The sequence below is a fragment of the Pseudopipra pipra genome, chromosome 6, assembly GCF_036250125.1.
Source record: "Pseudopipra pipra isolate bDixPip1 chromosome 6, bDixPip1.hap1, whole genome shotgun sequence".
NCBI lineage: Eukaryota > Metazoa > Chordata > Aves > Passeriformes > Pipridae > Pseudopipra > Pseudopipra pipra.
In genome coordinates, this window is record NC_087554.1 from 30,203,978 (window position 1) to 30,226,318 (window position 22,341).

At 45.2% G+C, this 22,341-nt stretch overlaps 1 protein-coding gene across 5 annotated transcripts in view; it reads right to left on the reverse strand.

Moving 5' to 3' along the window:
- Positions 1-8,765: 8,765 nt before the first annotated feature.
- The window catches only part of SUSD6 (sushi domain containing 6), a 102,120-nt gene continuing 88,544 nt past the window's right edge, over positions 8,766-22,341 (reverse strand). For all 5 annotated transcript variants that reach the window (XM_064658312.1, XM_064658314.1, XM_064658311.1 and 2 more), the window contains 4 exons: positions 20,766-20,963; positions 17,689-17,827; positions 16,085-16,506; positions 8,766-14,290 (listed from right to left, as the gene is read on the reverse strand). In XM_064658312.1, coding sequence (XP_064514382.1) covers positions 14,265-14,290; positions 16,085-16,506; positions 17,689-17,827; positions 20,766-20,963 — 785 coding nt within the window. In that variant the 3' untranslated portion in view covers positions 8,766-14,264. The remainder of the gene's footprint in view (positions 14,291-16,084; positions 16,507-17,688; positions 17,828-20,765; positions 20,964-22,341) is intronic.

Here is a 22,341-nt window from a genome sequence, read left to right on the forward strand (position 1 = left end):
AGCACTCCATCAGCAAGGGAGCGTTTGGTGCTACAAAGTACATCTACAGGCATTAAGGAGGGATTGACACCAGCAAATATAGAGGCCAAGGTGGGACAGTCCCCGGGGTGCAACAGCTGAAAGGCTCAGGGGAAGACGCAATAACCCAAGGTCAGAGATATCTCCAGCACTGCCTCCCCTTCTCAGTCACCTCAGTGGGCATCTGAGGGCTGGTTGTCACCCAGCTGGGGCCAGGGAAGCAGAGGCAGCACACAGAGCTCACCAGCATTATCAAACCTTTGCCTCCTTAAGCAGTTTACTAATATGGTTAGTTAGATTGGATAGTTAAGTTTCTAGCCAGGCACTAGGTTCACATGGAGTGGCTTGGTATCTCAGCCTGGTTCCCAGTCCAGGTTAATTATCTACCATCCTGCTAACCTGGTGCCAGAACTTAACTAAACATTCAATCTCAGAGACAGGGCGTTCCTCCAGCTCAGAGTTTAGGCACAAGGACCATCACAAGGCAGTGGCAGAGCTGCTGCCTGACTTGCCTGCTCCAGAGAAGGGGCAGCTTTTTTCCTAGATGTTTCACCAGCAGCACCTGCGCTGCCCTGGGCTTGCCAGCACCATGTGCTGGACCTGCCAGAGTGTGGCTTCTCCCTACCGAGCCAGAGAGGAGCAGAACTTTCCTGCTTCAGCTTAGAAAACAAGTGCAGGTGTTGCAGGGTTGTTGAGACACTGCAGAGGACAAGGCCAGCAGTGCTGGTGTCTGGTCCTGCCAGTGAATCATTCTGTTTGTGTTAACTCTGCTCCTTCCACAGCTCTTGGTCGAAAACGCCTGCTCTCTTGGCACAGGAACTGGCATAATTTCCCATAAGGAAATGGCGACTGTGCAGCTGCCTTCCCAAATGCTACAGTCAGATCAGTGACTGTGCTACTATTTTCGGCACTGAGCTGAGGACATCCCTTCTGGTGAAGATAAATTCTTTGTTCTGACATTTTTTGGGCTTTGCTTACGAATGCAATCGCTAGAAAGTCTATTGTTTAAATCACATTTTAAATTGTTTTAGTAAGATTAAGTGCTTTGGGGAATAGGCACATTATCTATTTGTTCTCCCCTGCCCCCGGCCCCCCACATATGCGTTCAGACGCACATATTGCACCTATTGCTCTAGAATTAAGCGTTTGGCCACCACAGCGTCCTGACCATGTGTCTGCCAGCAACAAAAGACATGATTGTGCAAATCTCTTTTCTATTTGGCACACTTCTGCAGCTCTGAAACATCCAAGGCATCTCTTATGCAGCCCCCTGAGCTGCACAGTGCATTAAATAAAGCCACATCAGCTTTTCCAAGGGTCTGACACTGCTACATAACCTTCCAACATCCCCAGTTTGCTAATTCCCAGCACATACAGAAGCAGAAGAGTTTTCTTTTGTTAGTGTTCAAGCGTTGAATGGCACATAGGATAAGTAACAGGCACAGGCCATTATTTCCGAGAGGCAGAAAGCTGGAAGACAAAGAGCCTGGCAGGTCAGTCCATTGTTCAGTACTTGCCCTGTCTCCTCACCACTGCCTCCTGCTTTTCATAAAGCACAGGAAAACACACCCCCTCCCCAGCATACAGACCAGCCAAGAACCTGGGCTTTTGCTGCTCCTTGTGGGAAATTACTTCAGTTTAACAAATAACATTACAAGGAGCAAGTGTTTTTGTCTATTTAACCCATATTTACGTTTCAAAATACCTCCTGTCACATTGAGTTACAAGCCCTTGAAGTAGGCTAAAGACTCTCTTTTCCTCCCTGGGGACTGTTCCCTTTGCATAGTAGTATCAACCCTCCTTAGCTGTCCCTGCACAGCTGAGATACACGTATTTATAATTTCTCATCTTTTCTTGGAAGTCCTCCCAGTCTCTGATCATTTCATTGCTCTTGTGTGCTCTCGTGTGACTTTTCCTCTGTTTTTCCTGTGTCTTAGACTCAGCCACAATAACAGCTGATAAAAATTATAACTATCACAATGCTTAAATGTGTTGCTGCTCCCATGGGTGCCTCCCACTCCTCCTCCTCATCTGTTGGTAGGAGGGTATCTCCTGACAGCCCAGAGGACTTTCTGTCAAACAGGGCTGAATTCATGTTACAAAGCTGGCCTCATCACCTCTGCTGCTCTGGGCTGCACTGCTGAGAGAAGGAGGAAAATGAACCCCCTGTCTGGTAAAAGTGCTCTCCGTGACCCTAGCTCAGCTGTCCGACTGAGATGGAAATACGGACATAAAGACTGGCTCTCCAGGCAGCTTCATGGCAGGGAAGAATAGTGACTTGGGGAAAACACCGCCAAGCTCTGCACTTAGAGTGTAACATGCAGTGACCAAACTGTGTACAGGGAAACTTAAAGTGTTCCAGACGGCTGCACTGGGGCTTCATTTGGCTCTATTTTGGGTGGGTTTTTTTTTTTTTTCCAAAGCTTGAAAAATAGAAGAAGAAAAAAAGAAAATAAAGAAAATGAATTTAAAAAAAAGTCACTCCCTATTTTTAAGGGTTTTTTGTTTTACCAAATTCTTTTCACATTCAAGGGGAAAAAAAGTGGCTTTGTGCTTAAACTGTCAGACACCCCTGGTTTCAAAGGTAAAAGTAGCCATGGCTATGTAATAGCTGAGTGCTTCATGATCTAGGCTCCATGCTCTAGTAGATAGGTAGGTACACAAACAAAAATTCAGGCAAGATCTGCCTTGGGTGACTATGAAGCATCAGCCACAAGACAACATCAGGCAGGCTTCTGAAAGAGGGAATAAGGACCCTCATCAAATGATTATGCTCCATTTTTGTTAAGCATGTTTTTAACTTCAACAGCTAAGTAACATACTGGCTCACAGCTGCTTTATTTAAAGTTTCATTGATCTTACTCTGTTGGGAATTTATAATGAATACCAGACCCCATATCCCTAATATTTGCTATGGAGACAGGCAGAAGAAAAACATCTAAAACAAGGCAAGCTTTCTTTGAGAAGCAGCAGAGGGAGGGAATCCCCCTCAAGCAGTAATATCCCCCTGCTCCCTCACCAGATTAAAAAGGAGACACATAAAAGTTTTAAATAATTTCTTTTTCTCAGTCATGGAACCCAATAATTAAAAAAAAATATTTTGGACTTTAAAACCAAAAAATTTTGTATTTTTCAGAATTTCAAAGGACACTGCATAAATTGCCCAGAAGGGCATCATGTCTGAAGAATTTATTTACCTCAGTCGTTAGACTGGGTGGCAAAGCACCCTATGCCCCAAAAGATCATGTTTGGGTTGCAGCATTTCACCCCGACACTGCTGGAGGGAGACTGGAAACACTGCTTTCCCTTCCCCATTTACATCCCTTCCTTATCCCCTTGGCTTGGGGTTAGCAGTAAGATGATGCTGAGTGGGTCTGTGCTCCTGTAGGAAGGGTCAAAATGCAATGGTGATTGGCATCCTCAAAAACATCAAAAAGTAATCACTGGTGTAAAATGAAGATGAGTTCATACAAATGCAGAACAGGGGGAAAAGCAAAGAAAGAAATGTTTAATCTCTTTAGATCTCTCATAATTGTCCTTGCCAATTGCAGGGGGAAACTACAAGGCATTAATCCTTACTTCTCAACTCGCAGGGACCAGGACCAGCCCAACAAATGATAAACCAACCAAAACAGCAACACATTTCATTCCCTACTGGCACTAGTAAGCAAGAAAACCTTATTCCAGTGCCTCAGAGGCATCCCAGCACCATGTGCCCCTGTATCCAGAGCCCTCCTACACTCCATTAAATTGCATTTTTATCACCTTGTTCTGAAATTCCTAATTTTGCTGCCAAAAGACAGCAAAGAAGAAAGTGAGTCTCCCTGTATTCTCCCAGAGTCCCCACTGACCTTTCTTATGCTGGGAACAGCAGGGCCTCTATTTGATACCCTAGGGCACGGCCCTGACTGGTTTATCGCAAACCCATTAGCCACAGGGCAGAATAAGATGAGAGTGATTATGTAGCAGGTGTTACCCTTGGCATTAGGCTTCCATAATGAGGAGAATCAATATCCCTGAATCACCATTGCAGTCATTTGCTTCAGACACAGCCTGCCCTGGAATAAAGGGGCTGTCCCTTGGGGTGACAGCTGGATCTCCATGTGCAAAACAAAGAGGAGCTCACAGCTAAAGCAGAGGTCTGGAAGAAGACAAGTGGAAGGTGTTATAAAGAGCATTTGTTTCCCCACATGCAACACAGCCTCTGGTGCGACCTAGAGAAGGTTACTTCAGTTCTCTGGTTTTTTTCCCTCCATCAACAGGGATAGCATGGGGCTTCCCACCAAGATGCCACAAAGATAAAATTCCCAGTTACTTGTAAGGCTGTTGAAAAAAAGCACTAGAGAAGTGTAAGAGAAATACTGAATAGTTTCAGTAACAAATCAACCATTTTAAAGCTTCCTGGAGGAAGCAATTATTTGGAGCCAGGTTACATTTATGGGGGACACAGAGACTGTAGAATGGTAACAACTCTGCCTGCAGAGCTGAACCCAGGATCATAATAGTGAATGGGGTAACATCAGACTGGTGACCTGTCACTAGTGGGGTTCCACAGGGCTCCATCCTAGGCCCTGTGCTCTTCAACATCTTCCTGAATGACTTGGACGCAGGACTGGAGTGGATACTAAGCAAGTTTGGAGCTGACACAAAACTCCGAGGACCTGTTGACTCCCTTGAAGGCAGGAAGGCCCTGCAGAGAGACCTCAACAAATTAGAGAACTGAGCAATCACCAACTATATGAAGTTCAATGAGGGAAAGTGCTGGATATTGCACCTGGGATGGGGCAACCCTGGATGTACTTACTGCCAGACTGGGGAATGAGATGCTGGAAAGCAGTGCTGCAGAAAGGGACCTGGGGGTCCTGGTCGATGGCAAGTTGAATATGAGTCAGCAGTGCCCTGGCAGCCAGGAGGGCCAACCCTGTCCTGGGGGGCATCAGGCAAAGCATCGCCAGCCGGTCGAGGAAGGGGATTGTCCTGCTCTGCTCTGCACTGGGGCGGCCTCACCTTGAATACTGTGTGCAGTTTTGGGCACCACAATGTAAGAAAGATATTAAACTGCTAGAGAGAGTCCAAAGGAGGGCAACAAAGATGGTGAAGGGCCTTGAGGGGAAGCTGTATGAGGAGTGGCTGAAGTCACTTGGTCTGTTCAGCCTGGAGAAGAGGAGACTGAGGGGAGACCCCATTGCAGTCTACAACTTCCTTGTGAGGGGAAGAGGAGGGGCAGGCACTGATCTCTTCTCTGTGGTGACCAGTGACAGGACCTGAGGGAATGGCCTGAAGTTGTGTCAGGGGAGATTTAGGTTGGATATTAGAAAAAGGTTCTTCACCCAGGGGGTGGTTGGGCACTGGAACAGGCTCCCCAGGGAAGTGGTTACAGCACTAAGCCTGACAGAGTTCAAGAAGTGTTTAGATGATACCCTCAGGCACATGGTGTGACTCTTGGGGATGGTCCTGTGCAGGGCCAGGAGTTGGACTCAATGATCCTTGTGTGTCCCTTCCAACTCAGCAAGTTCTGTGATTCTGTGATAAGTCTCCTGGAAACAGCTGTTACAGGGATATTTCTGCCATCCTGCACAGGCAGCTCAGGGAGATGGAGGAAAGTTGTGCAAGACTGGAGTTCTCTCACAGGTAGCCCTACAGTGCCCTGCAACACCCAGGGACAGGAGCATGAGATGGGAAACCCAGCATCATCACTCCTTGGGTACTAGGCTTCCCCTTTTGGCTCCCTAGAAAACTCTGCTACTCTCAAATCTGGCTCCTGGCTTTTTCAACATGAGGCCTTTTCAACATGAACATTATGTACTTTCTAAATATGGGTAGCATATTAGCCCTCTTAAGGGAGGATCTGCCTGATGGGCACAGCCAATGCAGAAACATATCCAGCTGTGTGCCAGCTGCAGCCAGCAGCTCTGCCCGGTCCAGCTAACAGCATCCCCCAGCTGCCATTGACCTGTAAGGAAGGTCATGCACCATCACTGCCAGCTCTCCCACCCATCCTTCTCCCACCCCCAACTGCCACTGAACCCAGTGAATAGGACTGCCAAGGCCTCCTTTGTGCTCTCCTGTATCCATAGGATGCTCCAGGCCACAGTAGCTCCCTCCTCCTTCCTTGAGAGCATCAGCCCTGCACCCAGTGGTGCCTGATTGCTCCTGAGCTGCTGGGTGCTGTGGTTTGACACATATGGGGACAGGGAGAGCCTGTCTGCCCTATGAAGTGGGTCCCCCAGCCTCAGGGGCCTGGAAGATAAATCCTGCATGCCAGGCAGTGCTGCTAAACACAGCGTGGTCTCAAACACCAACCCTGAAAAGAGTGGCCAGGAGATCTGAACATCATGTCTGGAGAAGCAGAAAAGGAGACAAGGGTGTTCGTGCCTTGAATGCCAGCATGTTGGCACCAGTCTGTTCCTTCTTGACCCAAAGTCTGTCTTTTCTCATGGATGTGACATGAAAAGCCTGAGCTGTGTCCCACAGATCCACTATGGGGATGGTGTGGGCCAGATGACAAAGAGCTGTCAAAGAACAATCACCTAATGCTGAGGTACACTCAGGGCTGCTCAGCTCAGTCTGTGTTTCACTGAAGGTTAAGGTGAGGAGTTTGCTGGTAAACATCATCCTCCTGTAAAAGAGAAGAGAGAGAACTGGGAATTCAGTCAGGAATCCATTTTGTGTGCTTGCCCATCCCTTCCCCTGCACCCCTCTTGGTGCTGAGACACCATTACAGTTTTGCCCAGTACCACAGCTGATGAGGGATGGGGGCTGGAAGTGTGTGCTGGCCAAATCGTGCTCTCCTCTCCTGTGACAGCACTGTAAAGGGCCTCTGCATGGCCCTGGCAGGTGAGGAGAAGTGCGCAAACATTTGCTTTGCAAAGCACAGGGCTTTGTTGGCATGTAGCCTGCTGGCATTCTTCTGCTTTTGGGAGGGTGAATTTGTATTTCATGACACCCTTAAAAACAGGTCAGCAGCTGGGGGAGCTGTTAATGTAGGGGAAGGTCTCGGCAGGGCCTAATCCACAATATATCAATGGATGATTTGATAAGGCAACCCTTCCACAAAGCTTTCCGATGGTGGCGCTGCATCACACAGCAAGGACCGATGAACTCGGTCCTGTTAAAGGGTTAAAGCATGTGGTTGTACTGGGGCTGGTGTGTTCACTGCTTTGTGTTCCTGGGAAATCCACCCGTTCAGAACATCCTGTCTGGGAGCCGAGCAGTGTAGTCGCTCGGCTGGCAGGACACCTGGTGAAGGCAGCAGCTCATCCTTCTTTGCAGCCCTTCCCTGCAAAGTTTCTCAAACCAGCTTAGTGGCGGGGTCTTTTCTTGAAGTGGAGATGTTCCTGCATGACCTGGCCTTTTTGCCCTTCAGGTGAAGGGCCAACTGTTAGGAAAGATTGCCCAGACCACCACCACCCACCTCAGGCTGCCTTCCCTCAGGGCTTGCCTTACACAGTAATTTCTCATTGCCAGAGGTGACAAATCACTTCCAACATGTCAAGAAGGGCACATTCCTGGCTGCCAGAATTGGTGTGGCAGGACACCACAGCTCAGTGAAAAACTAAGAGTTTAAAAACAATTCCTGAAGGCCAATGACTCCCATGTGCATGCACAGGCCACAGAGCTCCAGCTTTGCAGCAGTATAATTACAGTAAAATCAGCTTGCTGTGTAGGTATAATTTTAGGAACAAATGGAAATGGGGGGAAGGTGTCACCCCTTCCATTCTCTTAACCTGGCTGTTCCTCCACAGAGGATAAAAATCATGTGTGTGAGTATACAAAAATCTCATAACATCATTAAGGACTTCACTTTGAACAAGTCAGCCTATAGAACATCCTCTCACCTTCCCTCCCCTATTAACACTACCAATAGATTAATTAAAAGAAAGGAACATTGATTAGTACACTTGCCTAAAAGAGCAATATTACCTTAGGTCTTTGAAGCAAAGCAAACATTAGTGACAGTAACAATAGCAATGGACTGTATATCGCACTAATAGAACAATGGGTGTCTGTTCCTCTGCAGTTTCTGCTTCTGCCATCCTCCCAGTGCAGCACAGCCTGCACCCAGCCTCAGCTCTGCATTCAGACATGCACTGTCTAGACCCCTGTATTTGTAAGGTCTCTCTAATGTCTCCTATACTGTCCTGCTCACTTGGGATTATTATTTCCCCAGTGAGAGCTATCTTCTCTCAAAAAATAGCATTCTCTTCCTATACATACTGTTCTCCTTATATAGCCTCCAATATTTATATTTACCCCTTCTTCCTCTCTGAAATCCATTGATACCATACATGATCTCTTTAAACCTTTCAACCCCTGCCCTTTCCCATCATTAACAACTTGGCCAGTCTCCCTTGTCTTACTGTTCCCAAGGGCCCCACCAATGACAAGACAACAGGTCCAGGTGGCACTCGAGTGACCACAGCCCTCCCAGAACAGCCCTTGAACCAGCCTGGCTTCATTCCTCATACAGTTCCATGCAAGCACACCCAGGGCAGCCTTTGCTTCTGAATTTGGAAACAGATGATCCTTTTAAGACTGTGCCCACTCTGTACCTCCCTTCCCCAAGCCCTTTGAGCATCCCTAGCTTTACCTTCATCCTGATCTTCCCATGGAAGGCATTGCACTGCTGTAATATATAATTAATATAATATATTTATATAATGTAATATAATATAATTAATGGTCTGCTAGATTTCCAGTCCACAAGGCTTAAACAGCTAAAAAAAAAACCCACAAGAAATTATAGCTTCACTTCAAAAGAATTTTTTTTAATTTAGAAATGCAGTTATATACATAGAACAATTAAATTAAACTTTGTACAAATATTAAAATACTATCTTCACACCCACTGCAATGTACAGGATACCAGAAAATACATATAAAATAAAGCAAAATAAAATCAATTGAGTGACATCCTGCACAGCATCAATTATGGTTTGAAGTCCCACATATATATGGAGTACCATTCTGCAAATAATTCCATAGTGGTGCAATTCAGATAAAAAGAAAACACGTACAGGAGAGAAGAAAGGATTAATGCACAAAGGCAATCAAGCTCCCCTTGCACTTGCATCAGCAACTACCAGCAGTCTACCCACCGCGTCACAGGACATCTGCTTCACAGACAACTTCACTTTGTTTTCTTTTGGAAGAAAGCAAATTTGAGAATCTGAACTAAAACATTTTCCAGCACAACTCAATTGCCTCTGTTCTTGCTCAGTCAAGGACAGAAGCAAAAGCACAGCTTATGGAAAGCATATGCAGAGCATCAGTAGAACACGTTCTGGTGGGTACACAGATCTGAACATCATCTGCAGAGGGTCGAGTTTGGAAGCAGTGCTGATCACAGGTCCCTGAAGTGTGGGAAGTGGCATGCTCTGTCCTGGTGTGGTAGGACTGGAAAAAGGCTTATTTCCTGTATAAAAATACATCTTAAAAATGAAGCCTGCTCTAGGAAACCTCTTTGCACTTTCATAGCATATCATAGAGAATAAATGTTTTCTAGTGAAGTCCTTCTGCAAACAAAGGTTTTCACAAAGAGCAAATTCAATCTGCCGTTCCCTGGTAAGGGCTGAAGGGTGAGGATGGGGTGAGGCAGGATGTGCAAAATGAATGGGATTTATTGCCTTTATATACAAAAAACCAAAGTGAAATTTATTTAAATAGTTATCTGGATAGAGTAATAAGGCAGGTTTTTTTTAAAACTGCTATCAGAACAGTAAAACCACGTTTGCAAATACGTTCTAAAAAGGTCAGCAAGGACATCTCAGTGTGTCCAAACAGTTGAACATTAATTTTCCTTATACAGCAAGCGTGCTGGTGTATGCTAAATCATCTAACAAAGCACAAGCTTCCTTAAAACCTGGTTGTGATTGCATTAGCTCATTAGCCTGCAGCATACCTCTGTTTTCAGTACAGCTCTTCCTTAGACTCCTTACATTCCTTTTTCTGTGCTGCAAATGACCTAACCATACCAGATTATTTCCAATGGCCGAGCCTGTTGCTCTCTTAGCCCCACTCCTCAGTATTGACCCCAGTCACCCACCTCTGGGAGCACCTTAGGATGTTTCCTCCCAAAACATGTGGAACAGTTCTTCCTAACACACCTGAGTTCTCCACACACTGAAAGGCCAAATAAAGGCTGCAGATGCATTAAACTATTCACCACGCCGGAGCTGAAAGGCCAAGGAGAAACCACCAGGGAGATGTCCAAGGGGTGAAAAGCAGCCTGCTTGCTGAGTAACGATTCTGCTACACAGCAACTTCCCTGGTGGTTAAGGATAAAAATGCATTAAGCTCTTCTCCCTCTCAAACTCCTGAAGTTTTAACTCGGCAGCAACTCCACAGGCTCGCATGCTGCAGCACATCTCTCCTCCTGACTTCATTTTTACCTCTTCTGCAGTTAACAGTGGGGAGATGCAAGCTATTTAAAACAACAAACGCCCCACTCTCTCAACCAGTGCTGCTGACACCCTTCAAGGTGACAGGAGGTTCTGACAATTCTAGCTGTCTCATCCTTTCAGGTGAGCTTCATGATGCAGATCCTGACAGGAGACTGTCCCACTTCCCCATGGATCTCTGCCAGCTTCACTTTCTGGCTCTCTCAGGCTGGTCCAGTTCTGCAACACTTGGGCTGTAAGCACTGCAGTAGGTTGCATTTATTTTTCCAAAAACTATGCAACTGAAAGGGAGCAAGAACATTTTTCTATTGCACGTAATATCCTGAATTTCTGAAATGCCCTTTTTTCCCCAACCTATCAGACTCCAAAACCAACAGAAACCTTAAAAATAAGTGCTATTTTTATTTTACCAAATAAAGTCAAATCGTTTCAATGTTCTTGAATATCACAGGATCCAGCATGTATGACAGAGCATGAGATGATTATGTTGGGAGTGTTAAGTAAGTAAAAATGCCTCCCTTTGAAATGTTTTGTTAGATGTGGGTGGGGGAAGAAAGGGTGCAGAGACTGTGGCCCCATCAAGAAAAAAAAGAAAAAAATTTACTGTGTCACATCTTGCAAGGCTGAGCCCCTGTGCTCCCCATCCACCACACTGAGATCTAGGCCGCATCTACCTTTGGCAAAATACGAAGAGAACACATTCTTTGCTCAGAGATAATGAACACTCCTGAGACAGAGCAGAGTTCACATCTGAGGGATCTTTAAGCTTCAGCCCTTGCTCCCAAAAGTAAAGACAGGACTGTGCAATGTGGGTTTTCCTACATCTCTGCCCAAAACACTTCCCAATCCTTCAGCTTCTGCAGAATTAAACAAACATGAATAAGTAATGATCACTTGATAATCAGTAAAGTGAGGCCTTGCTCTCCTATGGCCTTGAAAAAACTGTCAGACATCTCGGATTCCTCCCCAGCTGTTTTACCTCATTTTATATGAAGCTGAGGATGTGGACAACAGCAAGGTTATGCCCCCAAACTGTTTTCCATGTTCTGGCTTGCACAGGTCCATGGGGCCTGTTCCCACAAGTGTTGCTGCAGGGGACAGAGCTCTTCTGCAGAAGCTGGAATCATGAGATGGTGTTAGCAGGCAGCACAGCAGAGACTGGCCTGGGAGCTGCTAGTTTACCCTCAGCAAGCCAACAGAAGCTGTCTGTTTATGCCTGATCACAAGAGCTACACTTGCATATTTCCCTCCGCCTTCGCATTTCCCCCGCTCCTTAGAAAAGCCATTTCCAACAATTTTTATAAATGAAACAAAATTGAAGCACTCCCTCCTTGTGCAGCTTGCTTCCTTTTCTTCCCCACCCAAACTGAATTTTCTCTCCCAAGCTGGGAGCTGCTTCCTTTACAACAGCAGAGAGGAGGCAGGGCCACACAATATGTGTTTCCTGCTGACAGTGCAAGTGCTCGTCCAGATCAAGGCCAGGCCTTGGGATCAGCTTCCACCTTCTCCCACCAACCTAGTGCTAACACTGGGTTAAAGCACTGCCTCTTGCAGGAAGGTAGCACATTTCCAACTTCTATACCTTGAATTGCTGAGGGTCAGTTTGAGCAGACAGGACCTTAAATGCATAAAGAGAAACTCCTGCACTGAGCTGGATAGGCAGCAGGAAAGAAGTCACAGTCTTTCCTCCACACTTCCTTACCACTATTCTTGCTCAATCCCTCCATCTGCCCTGATAAACCAATGAATGAGAATTTGCTGAAGCTTAGACCATTTTCAACATAGGAGTAAAAAAACTAAATACAATCATTCCCATGCTTATTTTCTAAAATTCCAATAGCAGATGTGTAAACAACATTTGACCTCTACAGTGCTTGAAGCTGAGACACCACAGCCCACTGTAAAATGACATGGGATTTTCACCATCCAAACTGAACAAAAAATACCTAAACCACCCAAATGGGATTTATCAAATCCTTGTGTTAATGCAAGGTAACATGAGCAATAGGGGAAAACGTTTAAAACACTGTATTTTTAAATTAACATCCCTCTGCAACAAGGATAGGGAAAAAGGATTCTTCCATCCACAAGCACACACTGTCCCATGTGTCCTGGGATATAAAAGCTATTTGGGAAGAAGAACAGCAGATACCTAGCTGGATACTATGGCCAATCCCCATTTCCAGGAACTGGAGCTAAGCACAGTGACTTTATAGGTAAAGGTGTTCTGTCACTTTTGTCAAGTGCTGTAATGGTTTGTTCTTGTAGCAACAACAATGAGGATGGTAAAGATTGTAAACCAAAATCAAATCAGCAAAGACAGCATCCCTATTTACCTGTATATTACCACACGATGTGTAAGGCCATGACATTTTGCTCCTTCAACTCAAAAATTTAGGAGCTTCTCACAGGGCAAACACTTCCCTGGTTACTTCAAGACAATTATGACAAGGTACATGCATCAAAGAAGCCAACTCTTCTTGCTGAAACCAATCTCATGGTACAGTGTTCAGACCTCCCCAGTGAAGAACCTTACAACCACCACAATGCTTTTGTGATTGGACCACATACCCCAGACAAATGTGGCTTCATGCAGAAACAGTCTTGTTAACAGCAACCAGGATATTCCGACCTGCTGCAGATAACCAGGGGGGTGGGGTAGGGGTGGCAGAGGTATACATATTTTTGAATTTTCTTTTCCCTACTACCAGAACTTGAAAACAATCCTTAAAATTTAGGCTCAGGAATAAGCTATGGTGTCCTCTAGCCTTACTGTTAATGTAGTCAACCGTCCCTCACACCAACCGGCTGCCACTATATTTAGGAGAGACTTTACAAATGCTGCTTACCCATAGCCACAAGGAAGGAGCCCTTCCCTGGGCCCACTGGAGCCCTACAGGATAAAACAGCAGACCCTTGCTGTATGAAGCTAGGAAGACACACTAGCCTCTGAGATGGCAACTACCACCTCAAGTACCAAAGTACCTACTGTGGCTGCAAAGGGAATTTGGGATTGCACCGATGGCACTAGATATTTGCTACCTACAGGCATCTTTTTTCTCTTAACATTTTCAAAGACCTGAACCACTCCCAGTGTGCTACACCTGTAGAGAAGGAAGGAGAAGACAAAAGTAATTTTCAGAAATGGACTTCTGCAGAGATGGGGACAGAGGGTATTCCTACATGTTGGACTTCTTAGCCTTCAGCACTCTAGCAATTCTCAGTGAACTGTTATTGCACGGCTAAGTTGACACACAGCCCATCTCATTTGAGGCGCTTCTAGACATGACAACCTGCCCCTTAACTGGGATCCCTCCCAAGCCTCACTTCAGTCCCAGTGAGGCATTTTCTCCTCCCCTATCACAAAGAGGATGCTGGAAGAAGAGCCTATATAACATATATACGTATATTTAAACTGTGTCTGCACCCAGCGAGCAAGCGGGTTTAGCCCCTGCTCTCTGGGCAGCAGAAGGGCTAGAAAGGCTGATAAGCTGCAACAAGCCAGTGTGAGAAAGAGAAAGGCACAAGAAAAGAGCAGCTCTTCAGAGACTGCTGTCAAACATCTGGCTGGGGAAGAGGAGAGGAAAGCTCAAATGTACTTGTTCCTTGAGCCCCTGATGCTGATGGAATGGGGAAGCCAGCGCTGCACCAACTCCACTGGTGCATCCAGGAGGCAACCTGGCGACATCCTTTGGATCTTCAGCTGAGGGCATCTCTTCTTGGAGGTATCCAGGGTACAGCTCGCAAGGACAGGGAAGACCGCACGGAGTGCTTCTGTCCCAAAGGCAGGGGCAGGGGAAGAGGAAGAAATCCAAGATGGAGAAGGCTAGACAAACACAGCAGACCTCATGCTTCCTTTAACAATGGAATATCTGAATGGTAGGGAGAGAAAAAAAAAAAAAAAAGTCAAACTTCTGCAGTTTCAACACACAGCAGAAAAACTACTGTTGAAAGCAAGAGAGGCTTCCACTGCCATAACATGATAATGCAGTGGTCTCCCTGTCATCACAACACAGCAGAAGGGAACTATGGAGGACTCTGCTCCAAGCTGCCCCTGTGAATGAGATTATCACCAGCTCCAGCCTGGACAAATGCTAAGGACAGAGACTCCATCACCACACTGGGTGTCCATCTGGTCCTGCATTACCCTACTAGCACAAAATATTTTCTTAATACCAAATGTGAATCTGTCAAGTTACAGTTTGTAGCCATTGCCCCATGTTATATCTGCCTGAGAAGAGCTTAGCTCCACAGTCTTTGCAATTCTCCATTAAGTAATTGTAATTAATCATTGGTTTGGCCCTCAGCTGCTTCTTCACCAGATGAAATGAACCCAGTTCCCTCAGTCACTCCCCACAAGCCCCTTGCTATCTTGGCAGGATTCCAGCACAGCCTGCCCAGTTTCTTCACATATCTCTTGAACTGGGGGTTCCCACAAGATACAATATTCCCAGTAAAGCCTCATCATGTTGCTTAAGGGAAGGTAATAACTTCCCTTAAGAATGACAGTTTCTCTCTTTCCCATGACCTTATCAATCTTATAGTCCTTAAAATGCCAAAGATATGTTTCTTACTGTGACAAGGATGGTTGGAAATAGAAGGATCACACCTGCCCTTATCTAACTTGAGGAAATGCAAACTCTTCCAGTAGCTGCAGCTTCCTCACCTCTGAGCCACAAGCACAAGTTTTACAGTGGTCTGCTGGAAGGGGCAATCTGCTACTGCACAAAAAGCCTTAGAAGCAATACATGTTTCCAAGCAGATATAAAAATGACACAGTGACACAGGAAACATCCTTTAGTTTCTACACTTGCAGACATTTTCTGTTAAGCTTCACAGTTGGGATTTCTGCTGCTTATGCACTTGAAGTTTAATGCCCATCTTAAAATATGTTGTTATTTCTGCCCTTAAGCAGAAATACCCTTTAACTGGTTTTACTGCCAGGGTTCCAGATGGCATTACTATGGCTATAGGACTTGACACCATGGAAAAGGGAAGTTCTGCCCTGAGCTATCTACAAGCCAGTTACATTTCTTGCCTAAGACACAGCAGTGTCTGCAGAAGCTACACCTTCACATCAGCTCTGGCACTGCAAAGCCACTCCTTCGTGGCAGCATAGAAGTGAGGGAAGTAGGATGTACTGACTGTTTAACAGACTTGCCCCTCAGCCTGTACAATAAGTACAAGCACATCCCTTTTACATCTTCTTGCTTGCTAAGGCTGTAGCACTGTATGCACTGTGGCAGGAAGCTGCTTACTAAAACAGTCTAAAAATGAAACCCAAACATCACAAAGGGTTTGCATTCCAAGTATGTCCTCCCATTCCCACCAACTTGGTTTCCACACAGTTATTTTACTGCTTTTGCACTATGATGCTGGAGGCTGGATTTCTCTGCAAAACCTTTGCTAAAACAAGAGTGAGCAGTAGACAGTTTTTCTCAGACTACTCTGGTCTCCCACTCTGAGAACACCAAATTCTTCAAAGAAAGATAATAAATACTGCTTATATGTCTAAGTTGTGAAATATGCCATGGAGACTGGGACACTTCTTTTCAAAAGCTGCTCCAGTGGCAGATGCATATAGGGTCATTCCTAGGTACTCAACTGCAGAACCTACTCTTAAAAGTAAGCACTCTCATTTAGTGTTTCTTGCCCAAGTCACGTACCATCTGTGTATTCCTCAGAGGAAGTGAGTGATAAAAGGCTCTGTATGTCGCTGCTTTCTGAATCTTGGACCTCTTTGTGTACAGGTCCACTGCTAGCCATGCCAGCTACCCAGGAAGAGGTAGCAGCCTGATGCACAAGAACAGTTTCAGAGCGCTGAGAGCTACTGGCTTCACAGAGTCCAGAACGTCCAGGGGCTTCATCTTCTCTTTCAAAGCTATTGCGAGCCCCTTGGTCCGGCTGCTGCATCTCTCTGGGTCCATTCTGTCCAGCTCCCTCCGAGAGCACGATTTGCACCCGGGAGTCCGAGGGTGGAATGCAGTTGCCTGTGCTGCCATACACTGCTTCTTCATAGGACGGCAAGGCCACTTGGACACCATCCACCATGATAGATACCTGATCTCCGGACACACCTTGGTCTCGCCTCAAAAAAAGAAACAAAGAGGGGGGAGGAGAAAAAATAAATCAAGTTGAGCATTTATATTATTATACATATGTTAACAAGAACTCCAGTAACCTCCCACAGCAGAACTCTAATTCTCACCATTGACTTATCGAGGGGAGAACAGACAAATATGAATGGTGGTTTAACAAGGTCAAGCAAGTATAGTCTTGCAGCCCTACTGTGAATTGACATTAAAAAAAAGCAGGGGCTGTAATTCACAGCACCCGATGGATTTAGCAGCAAGAGCTGAAAAGGTTACAATGCTTCCACCCTCACCTACCTTCATAGCTGAATTTGACAAAGATCATGAGTCAGAGCCTTGTGCTGTTGGCAAAGTGCTCTGACCACTGTTGATTCCAGCTTGGTACACTGCTTTATTCCACAATGCCCAGCACTGTCTGTTCTGCCGCCTCTGCTGCTGGCAAGATAATGTCTGGCAGGGTGGGGAAGACAGCTCTAGCACATCATGAATCACCAAAACTCATGAGGCAGAGGCCTGAGAGTACATTCTTCTTTTCCAATGATTTGGACTTTTTCAGAAAAGGGCAGACTCCAGGGCCCCACCTCTCAACTTCCCCACTGCTGGAGTGTCCACAGTGGCTTTGCTGACCTCAGCCGTCAGCAGTGTTATGGCTGCATGCCTCCCCTCATCCACAAACCCAGAAGGTTCTCCTCCCACAGCAGGGAAGGATGGCAGACTTGCACGTGTATCTAATGAGCAGTACTGCCTGAATTCACGTCCATAGGACCTCAAATAGACCGGGAGAGATGCAGATATATATACCCAGACACATACTTCAGTAGCTATCCAAGGCTAGAAGAGGCAGCAGACTGATCTATAGCCAGGCTAATAAGGATCATAAGCTTTTCCATTCAGAGTCAAGGGAAATGCACAAGGAAGCCACCCCTTGGGTGGAATATAAGAATGGGTACTGCAGGTGAGTATCGCAGACCAGCATTTTAGACTACTGCTGGACCAGCAGTATGATAAGATAAGTCCAGTAGGATGGGGCAGAGATGTCACTCAGGTAAATAAAATAGGAACAAAAAAGCAAGAGGGTAAGTTGCTCGATAACGAAGGCCTGACTCAAATACCTTAATGAGTTTCTGCTGCAAAGAAACAGGTGCCTCTGAGCCCCTCCAAACCCCAGCTACACTTACCTGCTATGATGGAACGACTTCAGCTTTGGCTGCAGCAAAACAAACAGCACAACTAACAGCAGAATCAGGGCGACAGAGCTTGCTGTGGAGGCTACTATGGATAGCGTGGGTACTCCAATTGTCGGAGGAGAGTCCTTTTCTACAAAACCAAGGGGAACACAAGGTAAAATGATCCACTCCCTTAAATAACTGCCATAGAGAAGAGAAACATCCACACTGCCTGCTCTCAGGAGTTACACCTGGGGGCACATATGAGGAGCCCAAGTTTCCTATACAGTCAAGGCACACCAGCTATCTCAGTTCAGATCTCCAGCTGACACCTCTCTGTAGAGGGAACCTAAAATAACACATGCACATGTTTTTCCCTTGGAAAAACAGGGCAAATAGAAAAGCAGTGCAAGCAGGCCATGGGAACTGACAGATGGTGCTAAGGGTCATGTTATATATAGATCTGGCTGAGCAAAAGCCAAAAAAATGTCCTGATGTCACCCCAAGGCCAATAATTGTCTAACACAATAAGCAGAATATTTTAGGCCAAACAATAGAAAAAGTTCCAAATAACAGTTTTTCTTGACTAATATAACAGCCTCACAAAGCAGAGTGGAAGTCACCTGGCTGGGTATAATTAAGACACAGCAAGTATTCAGTTTCTCTCTCACACAAACATATGCAAGAGAACAGAGAGGGAAGGCAGATGTTGCTTCAGAATGCTGAGCTTTCAGTGTTGGACACATGTTTCCTGCTGACATGACTCCTTCCTACCCTTCTGCAACTAATTTGGCTTTTAAAAGACCTGTACAGGAATAAACTGGGAGCAGAGTGAGAATGGCCTGGAGGTATTACTGAGCCCTGTATGTCATGCCTAGAAGACTACACTAGTCCTTTCAACTCCCTAGAGGAAATAACTGTCTGTATGTGTTGCTTCTGTCCCTAATTTAGGTCTTTGGTAGAGATCTGAAAAGCCTCACCTACTCATCAGCAAATTCTATTGTCCATTTCACATTCAGGACATTCCCATTTATGCAATTCCTCTTTTCTACATTCAACACATTCTTCAGGAGCACAGGTCTCAAACTGCAGAGGGAATTCAAGACCCATGCAAGTAGGGATGAGGGGAAGAGCAATAGGTAAACAGAAAGAAAAAAAAAAGCTGGAGAACCATTGTTTTTAAGTCTACAGCCTGAAATCTATGCCCAAAACAGGTGTTTAAGCAGGAAAGCCAGTGTGAAATTTTCTGCATCGTCCCTTGGGGTGAAACCTACTGGCTTTGTTGTTTTGAACTTATTTCTCTGAAATTTTTTAGAAGTAGCTTGACCAGGGAAAAAAAATAGTGACTGGCACATTTTTCCCTATAGCAAATAGGGCTGAATAAGGATTTTAATTTTCAGCATTACTCAGGGTACTTTGAGTATGCCAACAAGAATGAGGATAGGCAAATAGAGATGCTCCATTTTCAGCATCAGTACATGATGCTGTCAAATTGCTCACTACCCAGGGTACACTCCAGAGCATTCACCATCTCATATGCTGAAAAGATGCTCACTAACTCATACAATAATCTGCCAAAAGGCTATGGGACTGACAGGCTCAGAGCTACACAAAACGTGATTACTGCTAGGGATTTAATTTATTCTATATGGAGCAGGTGTAATCTTACCCTTACCAATCATTTTAAGACCTACAGTCTTTCTCTCTAGTGTCTCCCACCTCCTTCTCCTTTTAGCTCTGTGAATGACACCCACTAGTTAAGACTCAGTTGTCTCTGACCCTGACCATTTGATTCAAAACTTATGTTGTGAAAGCAATGGCTTTTTCTCTGAGTCAGATGTTTGATGCATCATATTTTTGGTAAGGCCACTGGTCCTTCAAGATGCTAAAGAAATCTGAGGGATTTCTGCTCATCACAACACAGTTCTTCAACTAGACCAAGTGCCATCATGAAGGAGTGCCCCCCAAGGAACACTACCTGCAATAGCACAGCTTTTTTCTCCAGCCTGGGTTCAGCAAGGGGAAGGAGGAATCACTGTGGAAAGGAAGCTTATATCAAATTTGAAAAGCCTCTTCAGGATCTAGTCACTGCCAGGTAAACTCCCAGATCCCTTCCTTACACATCATAGCAAGGGGCTATTGGAGTGGCTGTGGCAGAGACACTGAGAAGGCAGTGTCTTTGGGACAGGACAGAATATTCCAGAGATCAGATATGCAGTGAGTTCTATAAAGAGCTTGAAGAAAGTACTTCTCTATTTCCTCCAATTAAGCTAACACATTTTGCTTTATGTATTACGAGATTAATTCCAGAGTATACCTCTTGCTGACTCAGGATGATTGAAAAGTAAGGCTCTGTGAACAACCAGATTTGTAGAGGGGAGGGAGTTCCCCCTTTACCCATTATGCCCACTTTTAAAACCAAAAGAGTCATAGGAAGACTAAGAGTGGTATGATGAACGTTATGAATATTTTCCTGCAAATCTTTTTGCTTTCCTACTTTGATGGAGGCATTCCTGTTCAGCTTCGAGAGAAAGACAAAATAAAAGCTGTCCACTTCCATCTGGAGAGAAGCAGAAATCATTTGCCAGCAATGTCCTTTCCTGCCAGTGCAGTGAAAAGCAGCACCATCGAGTTCTTTGCCACAAGAAGTCAACAGTTACTTAACCTGTTTGCACAGAAGATCAACTCTACATACGCACATACATGTGCACATGTGGACAGAGAGGTACACCACTGAGGGAGACGTACCATCATACCCACCAAGCAAAACCAGACAGCATGCAAAATGCTTCAATTAGGGCTTCCCCCCTTTCTGGGATGACAGCCATCAAAATAAAAGGCTCCACATAAGTAACAAGTTGCCTCCTTTATACTCTTTTCCATGGGTTGTTTCCTTGTATTATCTGCATCTGATGGGCTGCTACTAAAGAGACATTTTTAATAAAGAGCTGTGACCGTGAGCTGTGTTTATGAAATTGTTGGAGCAACACATGACAGCCACACGGACTTCCTCAGTGTCACACTGACTAAGCATTTAGGGATAATCTGAAGTCAATGTAAGGGCAACTCTAGAGTCAGGGAGCACTCACCTGGGCTGAGCCTGCAGCTGACTTCCATGGCTGGGTTCCATTCTCCATTCTTGCAGGTCAAGTACTTATAATCTCCTTTCAGCATGTAGCCTTCGACACATAGATACTCTATGACACTGCCTGAAGTCAGAGGGTTGTTGCAGGGGCTAGGGTGGCATTTATAGCCTCCATTCTCAGGTTGTGGTGGCTGGGGACAATCTGTAAAAAAAGAAAGCATCATGAAGGACATCTCAGAGGAAGACACCTGTTACACAATATATATGACACATAGGCAGACTTCTACCAATGAACACTCACTAAATTAAACTACTTAAACCAAGGAGAAAAACTGTTACACAATGGCAGAGAACACTGTTCAGTTTCACCTCTGATATGTCTTCTGTGATGGCTAAATACTTCTTGTTATCCCAGTAGTACAATACAGTTGGCAGGCACCAGTCTGGTGATACTTTTTTTGAACAGTGACACAGAGATTCTATTAGAGAGGCCCAGAAAATCCTTGATGCTATCTTTTCCCCACAGCACTTTCACTAGAGACTGGGGGGAACCTTACAACCAGGCTTTCCTACTAGCCTGACATGGAAAATGCACGAGACCTCCTACTGAAATGAATGAAGAATGCAAAAATCCCTCTATACTATGGGTATGGTGTTAAGGTACCCCACCATGAGGCACCCTGGAAGCCTGTAAAAGCATACTGATTTTGGCTATTTCACAGAGATATACCACCAACAATATGGGGAACAGAGCTTTTCTGCAGTAGGAAGAATTCACTGAAAGGGTGGTCAGGCATTGGAATGGGTTGCCCAGGAAAGAGTGGAGTCATCACAAGCCCTAGAAGTGTTCAAGAAATGACAGGGCATGGCACGTAGTGCTATGACTTAGTTCCATGGTGTTGTTCAGTCAAAGGTTGGACTCAATAATTTCAAGAGATTTTTTCCAATCTTAGTGATTCTACAATTCTATTTGAAGACCAAATATTCCAGTCTACTTTTAAAAAGGAATTCATTATATTACAAAAACATTTCTAAAAAAACCTCTATTTACCTATGTGAACTCTGGAATGCTGAAGGCACTTCACATTCCTCCTTGCACCTCCACTATCCTGACTAGTGGGTATAGACATAGCACATGCCAGAAATTTTCTTGTAGAATTTTCAATAGTCATTCAAATAAAAACAACAAATAAAAAATGAGGAAACTGCACCAAAAACAGAGTATTTGCATTGCTCAGAACTTCCTCTCTCCTGGCAGGTCACACTGACCCTGCAGAACAGTGCCAGTATCTCCCACTGATGACATGCATCTGCCTGGCTGAAAGATGGAGAATCCAGATTTTTCCCTTTAAATCCACATCAGCTTCTCAAACTTCATAAAAGAAAATACATCATAGATCCCTCTTGAGATATTTTGGAGCATGGAAAACCAGCCAACCATGTTCCATCACAGCACGTTGACTGAAGCCTGCCCTTAAACCCCAGAGCATGCGCTCCCATGTTCTGCCTCTAAAGGTCCCACTTACTGCAGGATAAACCATGAGAAACAGCTGGGCAAAGTTCAAGTAACTGGATTTTGG